At 44.1% G+C, this 25,035-nt stretch overlaps 1 protein-coding gene across 4 annotated transcripts; it reads right to left on the bottom strand.

Annotated features, from left to right (window-relative positions):
• Window positions 1-493: 493 nt before the first annotated feature.
• Window positions 494-24,438, bottom strand: PHF6 (PHD finger protein 6). 4 transcript variants are annotated; one of them, XM_069746963.1, is made up of 10 exons: window positions 24,361-24,438; window positions 22,868-23,038; window positions 22,623-22,724; window positions 20,914-21,047; window positions 18,730-18,773; window positions 17,292-17,461; window positions 9,705-9,848; window positions 4,800-4,904; window positions 3,381-3,514; window positions 494-2,696 (listed from the first exon to the last, which is right to left on the bottom strand). In XM_069746963.1, the coding sequence occupies exons 2-10, from the start codon at window positions 23,003-23,005 to the stop codon at window positions 2,567-2,569; spliced, it is 1,101 nt and encodes a 366-aa protein (XP_069603064.1). In that variant the 5' UTR covers window positions 23,006-23,038; window positions 24,361-24,438; the 3' UTR covers window positions 494-2,566. The 4 variants fall into 4 exon arrangements, with proteins under 4 accessions (XP_069603064.1, XP_069603063.1, XP_069603066.1 ...); XM_069746962.1 differs by having other exon boundaries at window positions 24,326-24,435; XM_069746965.1 differs by having other exon boundaries at window positions 2,428-2,696; window positions 17,292-17,452; window positions 24,326-24,421.
• Between the last annotated feature and the right edge of the window lie 597 nt (window positions 24,439-25,035).

The raw sequence follows: 25,035 nt of genomic DNA, 5'->3' as shown, positions 1-25,035 counted from the left end.
CAGATTCCTGAAGAAGCCACCTAAGTTTCTCTCATTTCATACAACCCCTTTAAGTAAAACTATGAGGTACTGACAGGACAGGGTTACACTGCAGAACTCAGAAGTATGACTGTACTCTAAATCAATGTAGACTCTTTATGTAGTCCATGTACCCAAGCAATTATTCCCAAATATGTCGCTTCCCATGTGTATCCCATCATGCACTCTGATACAAGCATCGAATCATTGCTTATATTTGCACCGATAATTTGCTTTCACGTTTATTTCAGCATCTGGCATTGTGAAGATGATCGGCAGATCAGTGATCGAACCAAGATTGGTAGTAGGCAAATTAAATCTATACAAAGCCCAGTCACCATCTGCTCTGTGCTGGCATCAGACCTATGCAGCAGAAGCAGATCCATTACAAGTACCAGATCATTCATAGAAACCGATCTTAAAATTGGGATTTAATCACATAATCCTAAAGCCAGTCGTTTTTTTCCTTTTTTTTAATAAAATTATTTCATATGGATTGATCCATGACAGCGTGGCACATGATAGATATACGATATCAGCTAAATGACATTCGCAGACACCCACCCTTCAGCGATGACACCTGGAAAAGGAAAGGCTTGCCGGGTCGCTACAAACAGGTCATTTTCACAATTCCAACATTAATGTGAACAGAACAGGTTTTCCAGTTTTCTGTACAGAACGCTCCATAGCTGTATACATAAAGCTACAGACATCTTTTATTTCATTTCATCAGCTTTACTGCAAGTTGGGGGGCAAAAAAGAAAAGAAAAAAAAAAAACCTTTAATGGCTAAAAATCTGTCCATAATCTTCCTATTAATTTCTATGCAAAAACACCTCCTGCTCCATCGAATATTCAGACTTTATCAGGCCTCCTAAAACATTGATAGGCAATCAAGACAAAAAGAAAAAAGGTCATGTGCAGAAATAAGACGTCATGAATGTAGCCATAACCCAGCTGCCCACATATTTGCAGAGCAGCTTGCAACTGGTGGGCAAAAAATAAAAATACATGCGCGAAAGTGCTGTTCAAAGCTATTTGCAACAAGTGTTTAGGAGAAGTGCCGTACATGCGTTCTCAGCTGGGAAGATGCGGAATATGAGTCAATGAGAAGACTAAGAAGATGCCATGGCATTTTTCTTTTTCCTTTAGCATTTTTGCTCTTAAAAATAAAACCACATTATCTTTTTCTTCATTGTTTAATCTAAAAATGGTCTGGTTACTGCCAGTAAGAGCCCCCCCACCCCAAAAAAGTAGACTGAAGTTTTCTGCCTGAAAAAACAGATATCTTTGACTGCTGACAAAGTGTGTTGTGATCATACCCTTACTATGGCAGCACATGATCGGGACAGACAACCTACATTGATACAAGGGCTATGTTCATATGCGGTTACCAACATTTCTGGACTGAACACCCATCCCATAGGTATGAATAGATTTCTACAAAACAATCAAATGAATGGCGGAGGGTGGAAATGTCAGTAACAAGTCTATCAAATGGGAACATAGCGTTTATGGGCACAGTTCAGACTGGGGTAACTTTAGGCCAGGTCTGCTCATGGACCAAGGTAAGTTAATGGGCCGAGTCCCAAGCGTCAGATTTCCTGAATGGCCCATTGCACACGGACCCGAGTGTGACAAGCGCATAGAGCGACGCATGGATGCATCTGTGGTCTATGGGTGTAGCAGGCCTTCACGTGACCTCAGCCTTATACTAGTGTGCAGTCTGCGGTGGACCGACATTACGGTGGTCTGAACTGGACCTTAAGGCTACGCTCCCACGAGGAGCTTTTGATGTTGCAGATTTTCTGCACCATTAAGTAAAACATGTTACTTGCATTTTTCATAAAGATGCAGTGTTAAAAAAAACTCATTGTAGGAACGTAACCCTAATGGTAGACTTTGATTTTCTTGCAGCTTAAAGATTTATTTTTCCTAGAAAAATTTAACAGCAGACAGCCGTAGCGTCTGATAATACACCATGTATTTAGGATGGGACAGACATGTACAATAGGTACGTACTGAATGGCCACAACGCAAATAAAATGTCTTTTTGATCTCTTGTACAGGCTGGAATGCCAAGGAACTGGGAACATTGGTATAAAAGAAAAAAAAGAAAAAAAAAAAAAAAACCTACTGACATTGAGAGGAGCAAACATTTCATTTATTTGCTGCCGCATTGTAAGCAAAATACCTTGCAAGCGACTTCCAGCCAGGTTCCGTCCTGAGAGCAGGAATTAAAACTATATAAAAATTAAAATAAAATACACGAAAACAGCATATAGCAGATGCAGAGAAAAAAAAAAATCCTGCCCAAAAAGTCTTGGGTGGGTTAATGAAAGAAAAAAAAAAAAAAAAAAAAAAAAAAAATCATTACCCAAACACAGTTTTGGTTGATGTGAAAAATTTACACCAGAATTTTTTTTTTGCTTTACAATCTTCACTAAAATGCAACTTTAAAAAATAATATGTCCAGCAATCCCCCATCGCTAATGTGTGGCGCACAGCCATGCTTCTGGCACATCCCTCTGATTTTAGTTGCTTTGCTCTTAATTCCCATTGACCTGCGCTGGATTGTTATTGCCTTGTACGTCGGCTGCGTTCCCTTTGCTCCTGCTTTCACGTTCTTCATCCTCTTCGTCTCGCTCATCATTCCCGCTGTGATTTTTACAATATAGCCTGAGAAATACAAGGATAGTGACACATTATGGTATGATGGGGTATCCATATTCCCCTATAGCGACGTGCCTAAATACTTTCTGCCATAGGAACGTAATGCCAGAAAGCAGGTAAGATTGAAAACCCTTCCCCAAATTGGGTGACCGGCGTGCTTGGCTGCCAAAATGCAGCCCAAAAATGCCACCCCCATGGCTTACACACCCTCCCCTCCATATGGAGAAACCTGTCTCTTGGACTAGTCATCCAAAAAGGAATGGTCTTCGGCCATGCTCAACACATTATGGAAACTTTCTGGTGTGGATTAGGTCACAAATAAGAGAAAAATGTGTGGGGGGGGGGGGGTGGGGAGTAATTGTGAGACAGAATCTGCATGTCTATCATAAAGATCTGCATAACGCTTTCATTTTAGTGCAGATTTTTTTTCTGCAATGTGTGAGTTGGATTTGTAAAACCACAAGTTGTACAGTAAATTGCTTTAGACCTGCAAAGTGAAATCCGCACAACGGGAAAATTGCCTTAAGACGAGTGTTCTCCATGTCGCCGCAGTGTAACAGACAAGGATGCAATAAGAGCCGGGCTCCGATTCACCCCGCACGTGTATCGGGCAGCATGAATCAGCCAGCGGTCAGAGTCCCTTTAGCATAGTCATTAGCATTGCACGTTGGCAGACAGTCAAACTCTTACTTGTAAATTCCTCGTGACATGTTTTCGATGTATTTAGCTTTATCTTGTACGCCGCAATGATAATGATACGTTTTCACACAGGCCTTGATCTCGCAGCCGATGGTTGCACCTAAAAGGCCACATAACGTACACTTCTACATAACACAAGACACGAAAAAGGGGAAAGATGTGAAAAAATAAACTGAATACAGTAGGTCTTATTTAATAAGAGAACAGTAAAAATATGTACAAAAACAAGTCTAAAAAATCCTTTAACAAATGACACAAATCTTAACATTCCAAGCAACGAACAAGGATTGAAAATTGCTTTACTGAACGTGTTTGTCCCATCATAACTTTTGGGGACCGAGGACCCAACGATCAGCAACTTGTCACCTATCCTGTGGATAAGCGGATAGTCCCTTTAAAATGCTGTTCCACCAAGAACATGCATTACCACCTACACACAGAATAGGTGATCAACGTCTGATTGCTGCGAGGACCCCACAATCTATAGAATGAGGTCCCTTCCTATTGCAAGGATCCAACAAATGTAGTGGTGGTCATCCACAGGTCCTGCTGCTCCAATTAATGATACCAACTGGAGAAACAGGATGCATGCAAGATCACCACACCAAGAAAACTCCTTATTACACTTGTCCAGCGAGAAGGAATGGGGGCTCAGGATCTAGTGATCGGTTAGAGTCCCAGCCGCGGAGCGCCAAGTAATCAGACAGCGGATAAAGTAATAAAAAGTCCTTAATATGACTGGTTAAGGAGGTTTTCTGGGTTTGAGGTAGTCACTATGACTGCAAGTTGTCAGGATTCCCCTGAACTACCAGATCAGGAGGGCGGTCACCAGTATGAGATCTCCACCCGCTCATCTCTGAAGAACAGACGTAAATGAGAATCTACTCCGCAGATGACTGCCCACACGCGGATCACATCCTGACAGTTGTAGGACCACTCGCTCGATCTGGTAATCGACGGGAATCCTAGCAGAGATTGCAGAATGCACAATGTCAGGATTTGCTAACCTGCAGCCACAAAGTGACGACAGGAACTCCCCTCAAAGCCGGAAGACCCCTTTAACATTTGATAACTAGGCTTAAAATACTTTTAGTTTGTCTCCTTTTTCAAGAATAAGAGAAAAATTGCAAATTCAGCACGATTGTAGAGGAGATTGTTTAAATTTCTGCCCAAATCAAGTGTAAACCGAACAACAACATGGATCCATATATAGCACGTGTCAGAGCGGTGAAGTCAGAGTCGGAAATTAATATTGAAAAACCGTTACAGTAGCTCATTGCATAGTTAATTATACATGAGCCATATAGCAGCGTGTGGATAAAGTACGGTAGTCCAAGACGGAGGTTTGACTTACAACCTCCACAAAACAGTAGTTCTAGCGTGCGAGTATAATGTATAAAACATAGTTACCATGCGTTTGCCACGTTTCATTTCTTGTATCACAGTTTTTATGTCAAAGTCTCCAACTTCGGCCCTTGAGGTTGTTGTTAGCTGGACTGTACCAGAAGAGAAAAGCTGGGAGGAAAGAAAAAACAAAAACGTAGAATAAATTCGGTGTTTAGTTTATAAGGACTGATAGTGACCCACTAATTTAAAAAGGTGTGCAGCACAACTGAAGAGGTTAACACTTGTGACTTTCACAATGAATTTTTCCCCTGTGATTATCTCCCGGCTTTACAGCTCATTACGTTTACTCAGGAACAGTAATATAATGGTTAAGACTGCAAACATCGCTCATGAGCTATACACATACAATTCGCAAGAAGAAGCCATATATTATATGGCAGCCAGCGAAATGGTTAAAACTTAAGTTTATTACTACATGAAAAATATAAACCCAAGCAAACTTGTCCTCCGTTGTAAGAAATGAACCAATAAACCTACAGTATGATCACTGCTTAAAGAGAAGCCATGATCAGAAAATTACCTAGTGTTAAATCAGGATTTTTGAGGTTTCTCTTTTTTGTAAAATTCCCCATCACAATCTTTATTAAAACAAAAGGAGTAATCTTGCAATTGTCCCACTGGCCATTGGGGCATTTTAGTCGCTTACTTCCAAGCAGAGTTTTCAGCAGGCTCCTTATCATCAGAGGCAGGATTACAATCACAGGTAACACCGCTGTATACAGCTGGGAATACGTGATACACCAATCACAATAGGTGATAGCACTGCAGAGCGTCTGCACCACCTTCTCGCACTCGTTAGATGGTTCAACACAAAACCTAAGCTTGGATTCATTGCTACAAGGGTAAAAGTTGTCAGATTTCCTCTTATTTATTCTTAATTCAGATTGTGATATGGGCAGAAAAATAAGAAGACAGACCCTGCCCAGACCGCCCTAAAAAAAGAAATAAGGATTTTACAGTGAGTACCCCAAAAATGCCTTTCTCCGAGCCAATCATTGGGGGACACAGACAGTGGTGTATGCTGCTGCACTAAGTGATATAAAGAAAGTTCGCTCCTCCCCTACAGTATACACCCTCCTGCTGGCTCTCAGCTAACTAGTTCGGTGCAAAAGCAGTAGGAGATCAATAACATATGAGCATATGTCACCTTATATATGAGATTATAGCATGTCAAATTATAAAACAAGCACAAGCTAATAAGGTGGGAGCTGTGTCCCCCAATGATTGGCTCAGAGAAAAGAGAAAAGGATTTTACGATGAGTACACAAAAATCCCTATTTCTCCTTCGCCTTATTGGGGGACACAGATCGTGGGACGTCCCAAAGCAGTCCCTGGGTGGGGACAACAATAGATCAGGCCCTGTGTAACCGCTACTTACAAGTGCGCCACCGCGGCCTGCAGTGTCCGCCTGCCCAGACTCACATCTGTGGAAGTCTGGGAATTATAGTGCTTCAAGAATGCATGCGGACTGGACGAACCCGCAAGCTTGCAGGCGTGCTTTGCCAACGCCTGGTGCCTAGAACCAAAGAAACCTCGATAGACAGGGAGATAGATGTCAGCCTAACACGGAAGGATTCCTGGATGGTGTAACGAATCCACCAGGCTAACATGGCAGATGAAAACGGCTAAACCCTTCTTGTAATAGTCAGGAAGCAGTCCTCTTACCGTCAGGAAGCCCAAATAAAGCGTCCAACCTTCGGAAGGACGCCGTCCTCGAGACGTACCTACTCAGAGTACTCACCACGTCAGAGCATGGGGAACCCATTCTGTTATGTGGACTGGTGCCAAAAGAGATGAGGGAAGAACGATGCCCTCATAACTGTGGGAATACAATACCACCTTGGTAACAAGGGATGGGGATTGCCTGTAGACAACCTTGCCTTGATGGTAATAAGGGAAAAAGGTCTGAAAGAACAGAGCGGCTAGCTCCGAAGACTCGCAGAGATCGCAGAGAAAAAAAGGGCGATGTTCTCTAATAGTAAAGTCTGTCCGGATCAAAAGGAGTCTACTGTAAGACTCCCAGGATCATTAAGGTCCCAAAGATCTAACGGTATGCGATAGGGAAGAACCACGTGTGAAGACTCCCTGCAAAGAAGTCCATACTTGCAGTTTTAAACCTACAAAAGAACCGGAGTATACCCTCATAAGGTATATAGGTATATATATATATATATATATGACGAGGGAAAACACACATATATAAAACAGCGTCAGTCTACCGAAAAAAGTCCATCCCTATATGTAGGTTCAGGAATGTGGGTTACAATCCGGCATCTCATAAACAGAGATAAAAAGTAATCACCCAGAGAGCCTCCCTTGTATTGGGAACCGCAGGTGGTTCACCCCCAAACAACTCATCAAGTTTTGTTAACCATGCTTTCTCACGTGCTTTATGATCCATAGAGTCAGTAAGAGACGTGAGAAAGCATGTTTAACAAAACTTGATGAGTTGTTTGGGGGTGAACCACCTGCGGTTCCCAATACAAGGGAGGCTCTCTGGGTGATTACTTTTTATCTCTGTTTATGAGATGCCGGATTGTAACCCACATTCCTGAACCTACATATAGGGATGGACTTTTTTCGGTAGACTGACGCTGTTTTATATATGTGTGTTTTCCCTCGTCGTCTTATGTTTTTGTAACATTTGGGCTTTTTTTAGCCGTTTTTTGTACTGTATTAAGAGCTATGTGTCTAATAAATATTCACTTTTGAACATTACTATTTGTAGACTGTCTGGCTCTATCTCTATTTCTATCTATCTATCTCTATCTCTATCTCTATCTCTATCTCTATCTCTATCTCTATCTCTCTATATCTATCTATCTATCTATCTATCTATCTATCTCTATCTATCTCTATCTATCTCTATCTATCTCTATCTATCTCTATCTCTATCTATCTCTATCTATCTCTATCTATCTCTATCTATCTCTATCTATCTCTATCTATCTCTATCTATCTATCTTTTTTTTTTTTTTTCTTCTTCTATATTTATACCTTATGAGAGTATACTCCGGTTCTTTTGTAGGTTTAAAATGTTTGGTGGAGTCGCGGTTGCGCTCTCATTTTTTGGTCATACATTATAGGACCATATTTACTTGATGTATACCCAATATGTCAGTCCCTGTCATACTTGCAGTTTTGTTGCAATAAGACGGAAAAATACTAGTTCCGCATATGAAAACCTGACATGGTCAGTGCGGATCTCCCAGGATCACTGAGGCCCTTCCTGATTCCGAAAGGTTCTCAGAAGTAGTGGAAGAGGGGTGAAGGAAACTGGTACCATGGAAGAACCAGAACATGCACTGCGATGGCTTTTGGATCTCGAGGCCGAACCGTGAACGAGAGTACATTGGCGTTCAGTCTGGACGCCATCCGACCTATATCTGGAGTGCTCCAGAGAAGGCGGATCTGATGGAAGACTTCAGGATGAAATTCCCACTCACTTGAGGCGGGACTGCGCATGCGCCCGCCATTTTCTTACCAGATGAAGAATCCGGCGGGCAGGAGGGGACGAAGGAGGATCCAGGGACACCGGTAAGTATAACAGGGTCCCCGAATCCCCCTATTTCTCTGTCCTCTGATGTGCGATCACATCAGAGGACAGAATAACACTGCTTTTTCTTCTTTTTTTTTTTGCGGTCGCCGGTAAACAGTTAATTATCGGCGATCACAAAACGGGTCGGTAAAAACCGACCCAGATCATGTTCTTTGGGGTCTCTGCTACCCCCGGCAGCCGAGACCCCAAAGATCTTCTGGGTGCCGGCCTGCGGGCGCACTGCACCCGCCATTTTTTGGCCGGAGCAAGATGGCGGCGCCCATCGGGAGCCACAAGGAGCACCGGGGGGCGATCGGGGACCCCATTTCTCTGTCCTCTGATGTGCGATCACATCGGAGGACAGAGAAATTAAATGGGAAATCACGTTTTGTTTTTGCGACCGCCGGTAAACGGTTAATTACCTGCGATCGCAACCCGGGGGTCCGTAAAAAAACCCCGAATCATGTTCTCTGGGGTCTCGGCTACTCCCGTTACCCAAGACCCCAGAGAAAATCCGACTCTGGGGGGGGGCGCTATTCACTTTTTCCACAGCACCGTTAATTAACTGTGGTTTAAGTACCCTTAACTGCCGCCGTTAAAAGGTGTATCGGTGGTCGTTAAGGGGTTAATGCCATGGTTCCTGTGCAGTAGCAATGCAGTTTTTGTGCTTTACTGTTACAGCCCGACATTTACCCCAGATTAAGAACCAAACCGTAAAAATTAGATTAAAAAAAATAAATAAATACAATTTAAAAAAAAAAAAAAAACCCCGCAAAACTAATACTCATAAACAATTACTAACAGAGCGGTAGACCTCAATTGTGTTCTTGATTTACAAAAAAAAATAAATAAATAAATTGCATTATTTCCCCCCCCACCCCCCACCCATGTCACATTCCAAGGGCCAAAGAGCCATTGAGAAGCTTTTGGCAGCAGAAAATAAATAAACCTGACCCAAGAACAAATCTAAAGTATTCAGTAGTGATGAGCGAACGTGTTTGGAGAAGGTGTTATCTGATCATGCTCGGGTGCCGAGTGTCTTCGGCGTGGTCGGAAAATATATCTGCATGTGTTGCGGCTGTCGAACAGCTGGGAGACATGCAAGTGTGGGGTCTTGAATATATTCGAGTACGCTGAAAGCACTCGGTTAGCTCCCGAGCATGCTCAGATAACACTTTATCAGAGCACTTTCGCTCATCACTAGTATACAGCCTTGGGGTAAAAAAATATAAGTAAATCTACTGTACCACTGTAGAAAGCACAAAGTAGTACAAGCAACCACACAGCTTCTGCAACGTGTGGTAGAACAGACCAGAGATGACTTTTCGGCTCCACAGAGAACAGTCAGATATTGCAGTCGGGATACTCACCATGCACTTGTAGTGGGCTGCTGCTTTTTTTGCATTAAATATATGAAGCTTTCCTCGCGTTTCATTTTCTTCATCTCCAGCATGACAGAAGCCACATTTCGGTCTACTGTCACTAGGGCTGCTTCTGTGGGGTGACCTGTCTCTCTGTAGGAAGGAGAAAAACAAAAACGTCATTTTCTTTTTTGCACTTGTCACAAACGTGACAGCAATGAGGAAAGCTTTTTCTTGTACTTTCCACTTGGGGATACAGACGGAGTTATAGCTGCTGCTACTAGGAGGCAGATACGAAGTAAACCTCAGCTAATGAGCGGCACAGCTTAGACCCAGTGGAGAAGAGGGAACATATTAAGAGAAAATACACTAACCAATAAGGCCACTTTGCATATCTGCGGACTGGCTGCAAAAGAGGGATTTGAAAGCCTGGTATAAACTGTAGAAAGAAAAATCACTGGGTGGGAGCTGTGTGGCCTCTAGACAGCACGAGAAAAGGCTATGCCTTTTAACAAAAACCTTGTGTCATTGGGGAGATACCGGATGGGAAGTTCCAAAATGGGTCAGTAGTGATGGGACAATAGAGAAGGTTGCAGAGTTTATTGAAAACTAAGCATCCTGTAAAATATGGTAGAAGGGTGATGAAACAACCACCTGGCCGCACTGCACACCTGCGGGAAGTGGCCGTGTCCATGATGCCCCCAGATTCAGCAATCACGCAGAAGGCTGGCACTTTGCCCTTTTGAGTGATGCACAACATCGACAGCTGACCAAACAACAGGATACCAGAGAGAGCGGAAATGGGGCGCTCTGGAATTAAAAAAAAAAAAAAAAAAAAAAAACACACACACACACACACACACACACACACACACACTTGTCCACCCGACAGAGGTGGCTTGAGAGCGGTAAATGAGCAATGTGCTGACTATATCCATATTGAGAACGAGCCATTTTCTGGCTTGGGAAAAGGAAAAGCAAAAGGCGGGCAACATGACGTCTTCATTAAGGTGGAATGTGGCTACTACTTTTGGCAAGGATGGATATCAGTAGAACGACCTTATGCTGATGGAAATCTGTGGAAGGTGACTAGGCCCCCCATACACAGACGCAAGTTGCTGAAAATGAATTACCGTATATACTTGAGTATAAGCTGAGATTTTCAGCCCATTTTTTTGGGCTGAAAGTCCCCCTCTCGAGTCATACCCAGGGGTCGGCAGGGGAGGGGGAACGGGGGCTGTCTAATTATACTCACCTACTCCCGGCGCGGTCCCTGCTTCCCCGGCGCCAGCATTACAGTAATGTATATGCGGCTCCACTTCCCATAGAGGTGGAGCCGCATATTACATAACATAGTAACATAGTTAGTAAGGCCGAAAAAAGACATTTGTCCATCCAGTTCAGCCTATATTCCATCATAATAAATACCCAGATCTACGTCCTTCTACAGAACCTAATTGTATGATACAATATTGTTCTGCTCCAGGAAGACATCCAGGCCTCTCTTGAACCCCTCGACTGAGTTCGCCATCACCACCTCTTCAGGCAAGCAATTCCAGATTCTCACTGCCCTAACAGTAAAGAATCCTCTTCTATGTTGGTGGAAAAACCTTCTCTCCTCCAGATGCAAAGAATGCCCCCTTGTGCCCGTCACCTTCCTTGGTATAAACAGATCCTCAGCGAGATATTTGTATTGTCCCCTTATATACTTATACATGGTTATTAGATCGCCCCTCAGTCGTCTTTTTTCTAGACTAAATAATCCTAATTTCGCTAATCTATCTGGGTATTGTAGTTCTCCCATCCCCTTTATTAATTTTGTTGCCCTCCTTTGTACTCTCTCTAGTTCCATTATATCCTTCCTGAGCACCGGTGCCCAAAACTGGACACAGTACTCCATGTGCGGTCTAACTAGGGATTTGTACAGAGGCAGTATAATGCTCTCATCATGTGTATCCAGACCTCTTTTAATGCACCCCATGATCCTGTTTGCCTTGGCAGCTGCTGCCTGGCACTGGCTGCTCCAGGTAAGTTTATCATTAACTAGGATCCCCAAGTCCTTCTCCCTGTCAGATTTACCCAGTGGTTTCCCATTCAGTGTGTAATGGTGACATTGATTCCTTCTTCCCATGTGTATAACCTTACATTTATCATTGTTAAGCCTCATCTGCCACCTTTCAGCCCAAGTTTCCAACTTATCCAGATCCATCTGTAGCAGAATACTATCTTCTCTTGTATTAACTGCTTTACATAGTTTTGTATCATCTGCAAATATCAATATTTTACTGTGTAAACCTTCTACCAGATCATTAGTGAATATGTTGAAGAGAACAGGTCCCAATACCGACCCCTGCGGTACCCCACTGGTCACAGCGACCCAGTTAGAGACTATACCATTTATAACCACCCTCTGCTTTCTATCACTAAGCCAGTTACTAACCCATTTACACACATTTTCCCCCAGACCAAGCATTCTCATTTTGTGTACCAACCTCTTGTGCGGCACGGTATCAAACGCTTTGGAAAAATCGAGATATACCACGTCCAATGACTCACCGTGGTCCAGCCTATAGCTTACCTCTTCATAAAAACTGATTAGATTGGTTTGACAGGAGCGATTTCTCATAAACCCATGCTGATATGGAGTTAAACAGTTATTCTCATTGAGATAATCCAGAATAACACCCCTCAGAAACCCTTCAAATATTTTACCAACAATAGAGGTTAGACTTACTGGCCTATAATTTCCAGGTTCACTTTTAGAGCCCTTTTTGAATATTGGCACCACATTTGCTATGCGCCAATCCTGCGGAACAAACCCTGTCGCTATAGAGTCCCTAAAAATAAGAAATAATGGTTTATCTATTACATTACTTAGTTCTCTTAGTACTCGTGGGTGTATGCCATCCGGACCCGGAGATTTATCTATTTTAATCTTATTTAGCCGGTTTCGCACCTCTTCTTGGGTTAGATTGGTGACCCTTAATATAGGGTTTTCATGGTTTCTTGGGATTTCACCTAGCATTTCATTTTCCACCGTGAATACCGTGGAGAAGAAGGTGTTTAATATGTTAGCTTTTTCCTCGTCATCTACAACCATTCTTTCCTCACTATTTTTTAAGGGGCCTACATTTTCAGTTTTTATTCTTTTACTATTGATATAGTTGAAGAACAGTTTGGGATTAGTTTTACTCTCCTTAGCAATGTGCTTCTCTGTTTCCTTTTTGGCAGCTTTAATTAGTTTTTTAGATAAAGTATTTTTCTCCCTATAGTTTTTTAGAGCTTCAATGGTGCCATCCTGCTTTAGTAGTGCAAATGCTTTCTTTTTACTGTTAATTGCCTGTCTTACTTCTTTGTTTAGCCACATTGGGTTTTTCCTATTTCTAGTCCTTTTATTCCCACAAGGTATAAACCGCTTACACTGCCTATTTAGGATGTTCTTAAACATTTCCCATTTATTATCTGTATTCTTATTTCTGAGGATATTGTCCCAGTCTACCAGATTAAGGGCATCTCTAAGCTGGTCAAACTTTGCCTTCCTAAAGTTCAGTGTTTTTGTGACTCCCTGACAAGTCCCCCTAGTGAAAGACAGGTGAAACTGTACAATATTGTGGTCGCTATTTCCTAGATGCCCGACCACCTGCAGATTTGTTATTCTGTCAGGTCTATTAGATAGTATTAGGTCTAAAAGTGCTGCTCCTCTGGTTGGATTCTGCACCAATTGTGAAAGATAACTTTTCTTGGTTATTAGCAGAAACCTGTTGCCTTTATGGGTTTCACAGGTTTCTGTTTCCCAGTTAATATCCGGGTAGTTAAAGTCCCCCATAACCAGGACCTCATTATGGGTTGCAGCTTCATCTATCTGCTTTAGAAGTAGACTTTCCATGGTTTCTGTTATATTTGGGGGTTTGTAACAGACCCCAATGAGAATTTTGTTACCATTTTTCCCTCCATGAATTTCGACCCATATGGACTCGACATCCTCATTTCCTTCGCTAATATCCTCCCTTAAAGTGGACTTTAGACAAGACTTTACATAGAGACAAACCCCTCCTCCTCTCCGATTTTTACGATCCTTTCTAAACAGACTGTAACCCTGTAAGTTAACTGCCCAGTCATAGCTTTCATCTAACCATGTCTCGGTTATTCCCACTATGTCAAAGTTACCTGTAGATATTTCTGCTTCTAGTTCTTCCATCTTGTTTGTCAGGCTTCTGGCGTTTGCGAGCATGCAGTTTAGAGGATTTTGTTTTGTTCCAATCTCCTCGCTGTGGATTGTTTTAGAAATGTTCTTACCTCCCTTCTGAGTATGTTTTCCTGGATCTTCTTTGTTCAAGTCTAATGTTTTTCTTCCCGTCCCCTCTTCTTCTAGTTTAACGCCCTCCTGATGAGTGTAGCGAGTCTTCTGGCGAATGTGTGTTTCCCAGGTTTGTTGAGGTGTAGTCCGTCTCTGGCGAGGAGTCCATCGTACAAGTAATTCACACCGTGGTCCAGGAATCCGAATCCTTGTTGTCTGCACCATCGTCTTAGCCAGTTGTTTGCATCAAGGATCCTGTTCCATCTCCTGGTGCCATGCCCGTCTACTGGAAGGATAGAAGAAAAAACTACCTGTGCATCCAGTTCCTTTACTTTCTTCCCCAACTCTTCAAAGTCTTTGCAGATTGTCGGTAGGTCCTTCCTTGCCATGTCATTGGTGCCAACATGTATCAGAAGAAATGGGTGGACGTCCTTGGAGTTGAAGAGCTTTGGTATCCTATCGGTCACATCCTTGATCATCGCACCTGGAAGGCAGCATACTTCTCTTGCAGTTATGTCCGGTCTGCAGATGGCTGCTTCTGTGCCTCTCAGTAGTGAGTCTCCCACCACCACCACTCTTCGTTGCTTCTTGGCTGTACTTTTTGCTGTCACTTGTTGCTGTGTGCCCTTTTCCTTTTTGCTTGCTGGTATTGCTTCATCCTTAGGTGTGCCATCTTCATCCTCTACAAAGATTTGATATCGGTTCTTCAGTTGTGTGGTTGGTGATTTCTCCATGGTCTTCTTGCTTCTTTTGGTCACATGCTTCCACTCATCTGCTTTTGGAGGTTCTCTGACACTTTTTTCACCTTCTGTGACCAGTAGAGATGCTTCTGTTCTGTCTAGAAAGTCTTCATTCTCTTTGATGAGTTTCAAAGTTGCTATTCTTTTTTCCAGACCCCGCACCTTTTCTTCTAAAAGGGCCACTAGTCTACACTTCTGACAGGTGAAATTGGATTCTTCTTCTGGTCGATCTGTGAACATGTAGCACATGCTGCAGCTCACCATGTAGGTTGTCACATCTGCCATGTTGCTCCTAGATCCTGCTGACTTGCTGTGTGTTTTCCTTCTTGTGTAATCTACTCAGCCAAGCTCTCTTGCAATAATGTCCAACAGGCAAAAATTCTGTTTGGTGATTCTTTCCAAGCAGCTGGTCCCGGCTGTACCCAACGATCTTCTAGCTTAGGGAGACTCTTCGCTTTTCCCAGAAGGCACCTGGAATATGCAAATTAGCCTCCTCAAGCTTGAATCCCTGGTTTAGTAATATTCATTACTGTAATGAGCGGTAACAGTGACTGCTCAGTACAGGAAGAAGCTGCGGCGCCGGGAAGCCAGGGACCTGCAGTTATCACACCAGGAGCAAGTGAGTATAAAAGGGAGGCGAGCGTAGCGCTGCGCAATATTCACCTGCTCCTCGTTCCGGCGCCGCTCAGTCTTCAGCAGTGACGCTCAGGTCAGAGGGCACGCTGACGTGTTAGTGCGCACCCTCTGTCTGAACGTCAGTGCAGAAGACGCTGAAGACGGAGCGGCGCCGGAACGAGGAGCAGGTAAATATTGAAAGTGCCGGGGGCCTAAGCGACAAAGAGGGGAGTATGATTTATTTTATTTTTTTTTTAATCGCAGCAACAGCAAATGGGACAAATGTCTGTATGGAGCATCTATGGGGCCATTACGTTTGTGCAGCACTATATGGGGCAAGTGTCTGTATGGGGCCATAATCAATGTTTGTGGAGCATTACGGTATATGGGGAAAGTGTCTATATGAAGCATCTTATGGGGCCATAATCAGCATTTGTGCAGCATTATATTGGGCAAATGTGTCTATGGAGTATCTTATGGGGTCATTATTACCCTTTATGCAGGATTATATGGAGCATATTTTAATATGGAGCATCTTATGGGGCCATCATAAACTTTATGGAGCATTATATGGGGCTCCTGATTCAATATGGATATTCAAAAACACTTAACCTACTGATGTCTCAATTAATTTTACTTTTATTGGTATCTATTTTTACTTTTGACATTTACCGGTAGCTGCTGCATTTCTCACCCTAGTCTTATACTCGAGTATATACGGTATTCAAACCAAAACAATCATTGACAGAGGAAGGACTTGTAAAGGAACGCTTCTTTTCATCTGAAAAATCTTGCGCTCAAATAAAGACTATTCGTCCATGAACGATATTTTGTTGAAAGAATATTTCCAGAAAGGTAGATTGTTGCCGGGTATCACTAAACATGTTTGGGCAGGCTAAATGTGCAATAAGGACTGGAGAAAAAAAAAAAAGATATATGGCGACTCGGTGTTATGATCACTCAACTGGCAACAAACTTGAACCCCTACATGCCGTGGCCGTTTTCCATTTTTTCCCCCCTCTCCTTCTTCCAAGAGCCATAACTTTTTTTTTTTTTTTTTTTTTAGAGCTGCATCAATTGATTTTGCCATCTAGTGTACTGGAAAATGGGAAAAATTGCCTCTAATTGCATTTTAATACAATGCTGTAGTGAAAAAAACAAAACAAAACACATAATTCTGGTGTTTCGATTTCTCTCGTTACATTGTTCACTGAACTCATTAATTTGCTTTATATTTTGATAAGACATTTCTAACATCTCTGAATGCATCAATGCCAAATGTGTAATTTTTACTTTTTTTTGTTGTTGTTGAGGAGTATTCAGCTATGTTCACATGTCCAGTAATCATCTGTTCGAAACGATCCAGTACCAGTTCATTCACAAAAGTTGTGCAAATTTTTTTTTTTTTTTTTTTTTGCTGGACAGAAAAAAAAAACAAAAAAACATTTCAACTGGATCCCTTTTTTTTTCTTCTTATACACTGAAATTTATGGGAGGCGCCAGACCAAGAATAGTGGCACCCCTCTGACTGGGTGGCCTCGCTGACGAGTATAAACGGTCTTTTTTCTTATCTTGCAGGTCGGGTTTGGGGCAAATATACAGCATTATGGAACGTCATCTATCAGCCCTAAAAGGTGGTTTTCTTATCTCACATTGGCCAGACCTGGTGACCGGTCCACAAAAAAAAAAAAAAAAAAAAAGAAAAAAGGGGTATATATGCTTTACAGTTTTCCTATATAGCTAAAATTTATTGCACGAATACACATTTGTTTACTAATTTGAATTAATGGGTGCAAAACTTTATGGAATATGTACAGTACTCCAATGTTTCTGCATTCCAGCCCAATTGCTGTGGTCATGTGATGGCCATACATGCACCCATGCGGCTAATCAAATAAGATGAGAATGAGCTCAACCATCACACTAGCTTCCCCCATGACTTACACTGGAGCTGCTTTCGGTCTCCTCTGTACATTGTGAAGATGTGAGCCTGCTCTCCTCCGACTGTCCTCTGGAGTTTGCAGTCCTTGACTTTCCACGTGAGCCCCTTCCCCGGCCTCGTTTACCACGTGACGGACTTAAGTCTCTGTGGCCAAACTCTTCTTCTAATTCATCTATATAAAAAAAAAAAAAAAAAGGCAGATTGTAAAATCATTCCAGTGAATCACCCGACACATACGTGATATGTTATAGAGAAATGCTCAATGACCACTCTACATCACCTTCTGATGGACGGTGATGCAATCGCTGCCATCTAGAGGAAATTGCTCAGTATGGCAGCCGTGTCATGATCATTATAATAATAATAATAATAATAATAATAATAATTTTTATTTATATAGCGCCAACATATTCCGCAGCGCTTTACAAATTATAGAGGGGACTTGTACATACAATAGACATTACAGCATAACAGAAATACAGTTCAAAACAGATACCAGGAGGAATGAGGGCCCTGCTCGTAAGCTTACAAACTATGAGGAAAAGGGGAGACACGAGAGGTGGATGGTAACAATTGCTATAGTTATTCGGACCAGCCATAGTGTAAGGCTTGGGTGTTCATGTAAAGCTGCATGAACCAGTTAATTAATTTTTTTTTTTTTTTTTTTTTAATATAGGCCACACAGGGATCGTTAGGTTAATGCATTGAGGCGGTAGGCCAGTCTGAACAAATGAGTTTTTAGGGCACGCTTAAAACTGTGGGGATTGGGGATTAATCGTATTATCCTAGGTAGTGCATTCCAAAGAATCGGCGCAGCACGTGTAAAGTCTTGGAGACGGGAGTGGGAGGTTCTGATTATTGAGGATGCTAACCTGAGATCATTAGCGGAGCGGAGGGCACGGGTAGGGTGGTAGACTGATACCAGGGAGGAGATGTAGGGTGGTGCTGAGCCATGGAGTGCTTTGTGGATGAGGGTAGTAGTTTTGTACTGGATTCTGGAGTGGATGGGTAGCCAGTGTAATGACTGGCACAGGGTAGAGGCATCGGTGTAACGGTTGGTGATCATTGCTTATTATATGGCAGGAACATAATGAGACCATGCAGCAGCAATAAAAGCAACTGAATTCCATAAAACAAAAAAATACTACATCAATATGTTCAGCTTTGATTGCCTTCTACAGCACAAGAGCGGAAATTTCTCACGACTGGTGAAAGAGAAACAGTAAAGTTGCTTACAGCAACATATATTCCAGCTCATTTTAAGAAAGCCTTTTGGAAAACCAAAAGCAGCAAAACAAACTTTTTTTTTTTTTTACTTGCTGTTTTTATAAACATCCCCCAAACTTCTTAAATTCTAATGCAACAATAGCATAGAATGAGATCCTTAAACTCTGCCTTAGAATTCAGGGCATGTGAAGATGCTTGCAGATTAAGATTTACCTTCTGAGTTGTGCATTTGTTCTTTGTGTTTCCGGCAATAAATCCTAAGTAACAAGAAGAAGAAATGTTTGTTTGTTTTTTTTTTTTAATAAGTTATACAATATGAGAATTGCCAAATGTGGAAATAAATATTTGCCAGCAGTACCTAGGCTGGTGCACATGTCTACCTGATAATTCATACCAGTACTTTATAGTTGTTAAACTGGACATACAAATTGTGTCAACATATAAACAGGCAATAAAAGACAAAAAAAATATATTTGTTATTGCCTTTTGTTACATTACATGCTTCTAAGGCTACATTCACATATTTGTGACATGTTTATATTTTGATCCAGACAGCACACGGCCTCATAAAGCTTGATGGATATATGCACACACATCTGGGAAAAACACAGATCAGAGTACGAGAAATGCGAGACTTCAAGCAGGTCCAATTCTGACCCACAGTCTCGGCCATTCAAGTCAGTGAGGATTTGTGAAACACTGATGCAAGTCGGAAGGCTTTGTGATCAGACAAATGCAACCGCAATGACTCCCGAGAAACAAAAACGGCTCCTTTCCGGAGGGTAACTCATCCAGATGGGTAAATACAGCATAAATCGCCATCTCACTGCTGGTCACGTGTGAGCCGATGTGTCACTGCACCATTTTCTTCTGCTGACTTTCTGCCCACTTTGCTCCTCTTCCAGGCTCTGAATTCATGCGTATCGCTGCCAACCCATTCAAATTCAGAACCTGGGAAATGGGCAACGTGGATGGAAAGACACTGGAAGGAAGCGATGTAGAGATATGTGGGATCACGAGACTGGCAGTGAATCGCGGGTGAGGTAAGCCCACCGGCATCAGGGGCTTATCTACAGCATTCTGTAATGCTGTAGATAAGCCCCCGATGTTACCTGAAAGAGGAGAAAAAGACGTTATATTATACTCACCCAGGGGCGGTCCCGCTGCTGGTCCGGTCGGATGGGCGTCTCTGGTCCGCTGCGGCGCCTCCCATCTTCATTCCAAGACGTCCTCTTCTGATCTTCAGCCACAGCCCCGGCGCAGGCGTACTTTGTCTGCCCTGTTGAGGTCAGAGAGCCGGAGCCGTGGCTGAAGATCAGAAGAGGACGTCTTGTAATGAAGATGGGAGGCGCCGGAGTGGACCAGAGACGCCCATCCGACCGGACCAGCAGCGGGACCGCCCCTGGGTGAGTATAATATAACGTCTTTTTCTCCTCTTTCAGGTAACATCGGGGGCTTATCTACAGCATTGCAGAATGCTGTAGGCAAGCCCCTGATGCCGGTGGGCTTACTTCACCCGCGATTTTCGGGGTGACAGGTTCCCTTTAAGCTCTACTTTATTGATGCTGGCTGCAGTAACACTGAACCTTCTTTTCCCCAAGAAGGACACAAAATTAAAGTGCTCAAAAACATTATCCATCTCTCTTCGACAGCACTTTATGATGAGCAAAGTACAGACAGACAAGTCAGTCTTCTTAAAGGGGTTGTGCACAGGATAGATTAATAATGTCTGTTCACTGGGGCTGAGGCTGTTCAGACACTCAATGTTTTAAAAAACGGGAGCACAAAGTCCCCCTGTGAATGGAGAGGTAGTGAGCAACACTCCTACAGAAGGCGAATGGTACCGTGGTCAGTCGCAGATTCTCACTACTACCACCCCATCTACGGAGGAGACTTTCCAGTTCTTAAAATCAGTGGAGGGGTGGTTCAGCCTACCCCAAGTGAGTATACAATCATCAGAAGTTATTAAAAGGAAAAATCCATGATCTGTCCACCATCTCCTACATATGGCAATAGTAGTAGTACCAGGGAGCACAGCTAACCATCAGAAATCAATTTTACTGCATCATATTCTTGTGGTCTTCCCAAAGCCAACAAAAAGAATACTAAATGCAAGTGACTGCACCCATACATACAGCCACACTAAACAAGAAACCTTCAATATAAAGTTCAGAATTAGTACACATACAATTGAGAATTGTGCAACAGAGCAAATTACTAAGATTATTAAAAGGGGTGGTCAGGAGAAAACAAATTATCCACTATTCGCAGGATACGGGACCCAAGGGTCGGACCACCAATCAATAAGTTAACCATTTAAGTAGGTGAAAAAGGGGTTGTCCAATAGGGAGGAAAAAAAAAAAGTTATCTTTTGGAAGATGAATTCTTTGTTCTTACAGATATACTCCTTGTGATGGGTTTTCCTGCATCTGGGCTTTATCATGCAGAGCGCAGTGGTAATGATAGGTCTTGTGACACGTCTTCACCTCACAACCAATTGTCGCACCAGGACAGTGACACAAAGTGCACATCTAGGAAAACAACCAGAAAGACATTAGAGAAACACATGGGGAAGGATCAATGGACTCAACAGTGGAACGTGTGCAACAATGCTGCAATAATAGAAAGAATTATCAACTCCTGTGCTATAATCTTCTATCTTGGGCACCTGGATTTACAATTTACCTTTTAGTTATTTTACATTAGTAACAGTATGATTCTTTCTGTCTACATAAAATATGCAATGTACGTCTCATACATTTGGCAGAGCTGTGTGCACAGAGATTGTACGGAGCTGACGGAAATGTCGGCGCCACCACACGGTGATCTGTATGGGGTCACATAGATAACCCAATAAGAGCAATGCTCTAGGATAGTGCCTCCATAATGCGGAGTCCAAAGAAACATTTTATACAATGTATATGGAATTTGACAGAAGATAAAAACAACCAAACTGTAAGGGATCGGAAATATAGTAGGGCCCCACACAAATCCATGTAGGGAGTCATTTCACTACTGCAGAGCAAGCATTGTATAACTACTTATTCTCCATCTTCACAACATTCACTACCGGCCATATGAACAAGCGTTGTGTGACCACTGCCTGAAATTCAGATCCAAACCCACATGCTTCTCAATGGCCGATAGTCAGGAACGAGTGAAGAATGATTATTCCTGATCAGCTTGTTTACTAAACAGGCCGCCGATCACTCGACAAGTGAGCAAAATGAAGAATTCATAAGGACAATCTGCTAACGAGCAGGTCTAAGAATATCTATTGTCATGCAATCCAACACTAATTATACACAGTCATCTCAATCAACCGCACACAGGCAGCTGCGCTCATGGACAACGAGGAGGCTGTGCCAGTCGGGCACCAATGTAGAGGTGCCCAACTGGCACCGCATATCACTAGAATATGGCAACAGTTTATGATCAGTAGGTGGATGAAATCTGATGGATTTTGAGATCAACCTTTTTACAATACTTAGTTCACAGCTCGCCCTGTTGGGCAGGGAAGAGCAGCACAAACCCCTGCACATAAGTAAAAACTTAGAAGAGGGTGCAGAGCTGCGGCCCCTTCATTTTCAGAACTGGGAACGTCTGATATCAGACCTCCAGTGCTAACAAAAGGATGACAAGCCTAGGCGATGGGAATAATGCTATAAAAATAAGCTGACCAATGAAGCCCACCTCTCCATATTTCCTATTAGGGCATACTGGCGTCACACCCAGGACCTCCCAATATCAGCCAGCTGCATGCACTGCACATACAATGCCTAACCAGCTACAATTGCACAAAAAATCTACTTACAGCCGGGTGGGCATCTGCCTGACTGATGGGGCCCCTGGCAATCATCTACCATTGAGGGGACCTCTAACTATGGGCATACTGGGCCCACACTAGTGTTATTAATGCCTATACGCATTCATTTTCACAGACCGATGCTGGGGTTCGAAAGGCTTTTGTGAAGATGTCCATTATTATACAAAGAGAAAATCAATATTTGTGCAGCATGTGACCAGGGACTAGACCCCAGATGTGAGCCGAGCCCAAGAGCGAAGCCCATTCAGAATCTAATAGTACAGGACACTTTGTGACATACCAGCTTCTTGCCCCGTCTCAGTTCTTTCTGTATGTCTTCTACAGAAAACCCTCCAAGGCTTTCACCATGAGATTGTGAAGACACAAGCGCAGAAGAAAACAGCTATAGGACGTATAAGAAAAAAAAAAAAGTCAGAATAGAGAATTTACTACACTTCAAATACACCTAGCCCAACAAGAAATCCTGCACAATGACAGACGAGCTTTATGCCTCAGGGCACCACATACACTGGGTCCGATACCCACCAGACATCGGTGGTGTGCTGCCACCTTCTGGTTGCTGGACATCAGCAGCTGCCCGCATTCTTTTTCTCTGTTTGACCTGCAGAATCCACATTTCCGTTGCCGTAATGATCCTTTTTTCTGTCCTGAAGAGCCCGACATTCTGCAGCTCGTTCTACGCAAGTTCACGAAACACTAGAGATAAGACACAAAGGTGAAAAATACAATACTGATCAAGAATTACATTGTCTTTCATTAAGGCTGGTTTCACATGTCCGACATAATTAATCCGACTACGTAGCGGCCACGGGTCTCCGGAGCTGAACTCAAAAGCCTCATATATGCAGGGAGTGTACGGAGATCGAGTCCGGAGACCTGTGGCCCAGCCAGAAGTGGCAGTTCATACTCAAACTGTGAATGACGGCCATGATAACCGGCCTGCGATGCAGCCTCCAAGACCGGGGGGCTTCCTTCTCCAACCCCTGCACAGACCCCAGCACGGCTGCATAATCTGACCTACAGCGCTGCACCCTCCTGTGCCCTCGTACTTCCCAGGGAGGACCCAGGACGGGCACATGTATGTGATGGTGGATGCGCACAATGCTCCAGGTCAGAGATCTGTCGGTGACTACAGCGTCCCCAGATTTGCTGGAAGATACACTGTAGGTTCCCCACAGGTCAGCGATTCCCAGAATTACAATACACCGAGTGATACGAGACTCCGCTGCATCAGAAAGTGGCCAACACGATCCGATAAGGGGCACACGGAAGCTTACTGGGCTCATATACACCAAGAATGGCACGACTGGTAAGAAATGGGCACACGGACTGTCAGGACCGCTGTCAGGCCAGTATTCTGCAGACCCCTCCTGACTCGTCTTCTGATTGGCCGGACTGGCAGGATGTCCGTGCTGAGACGAAACGCAGTCACAACCCTGCACCAGGCCGGCCAATCAGAAGGAGTCAGGGCTGGCCAGAGACATTGGCTCATGTCCACCGGTGGATGTATTCCGCCACATACTGCTGATCCCATGGTGGGCCCATCAGCCGGTATGACCAGGCGCTCATCTCAGGGGTCAGCAGGACGGACACTCAGCGCTGACACAATGAATAGAGGGGCAGTACCCAGCACTGTGCTCAGGATCGGGGGTCCCAGTGTCAGCACCCCCAGAGGTCAGTCCAGTGTGACCCCTCAGCATACTCCATCTCTGCAGCATCGGTTACCTAGCAACAGCCAGCAGTGGGTGACTACTGGAGCAGCAGCTGTCAGGGGAGTGCCGCCGCCATGTTCCTCAGTGGAGCCCGTACACATGACGCGTCTTCCAGTGACCGCACTATGCCCTGGCCGTGCCGCGGCATCCTCGCCCCCCACACTGGGCTCCGGCGGGAGTGAGTGCCAGGCTGGCCGGCCCCCCGCGGCTCTCCAGGAGGCGGACACTGCCGCCGTCACAGCGCGGCTCCCGGTGCCCCGGCCGCACTCACCCTCCGCCCCCGGCTCCGCTCCCGCCAGCGCTCACCGCCACTCTGATTCCAGGAACAGCTCCGTAATCTCTACTGTTTGTTTCCTTTCATTCGCAGACGCACGACGTGCTGACGTCACACGCCAACGGCGGGAAGAGCCGTCACACACACGCCCCCTTGTACGCACCGCGCGCATTAACCCCTCACTGCCCTACGGAGAAAGAAAGAAAGGGGACGGCTCATCCGGCCTGCACTGAGTCATTGCCGGATCACTGGTGAGGAGCCTCCTCCAGCCGCGTCTCCTGCAGCCTCTGCCCTGTGCAGATCCTCCGTCACTGCTCCGGGAAATGGAGTCTTCAGCACAGATCGGCAGTACAGGAGGCTGTGTGCGATCCCCGGCTCATCACACTCAGATCATCATATGTTTCCAGGAGGAAGAACCGAGGAACACAGGCTGAACCCTGCTCTATCCTGGGCATGTGAGGACAGCGCCTCCCACTGGTCACTACAGGACGGCACTGCAGGCTGCGCCCTGGGCGGAATGCCAGCCATTCTATAGTCTGTATATCGTTCATTGCTGTTTCCACCACACACTGGCCATGTCTATAGGACGCAGGTGCTACCTCCTGTGCTTTGTCCACCAGCGTCATCCAACGTCTTGCAGCCCAGGGAGGACAGTGGGCACCCGGCTGGCCCCTCAGTGTCACCTATCTGTGAGCGTCGCCCGGAAG

This window comes from Ranitomeya imitator, chromosome 2, assembly GCF_032444005.1.
Source record: "Ranitomeya imitator isolate aRanImi1 chromosome 2, aRanImi1.pri, whole genome shotgun sequence".
Classification (NCBI taxonomy): Eukaryota; Metazoa; Chordata; class Amphibia; order Anura; family Dendrobatidae; genus Ranitomeya; species Ranitomeya imitator.
This window is presented reverse-complemented; position numbering and strand designations above follow the sequence as displayed.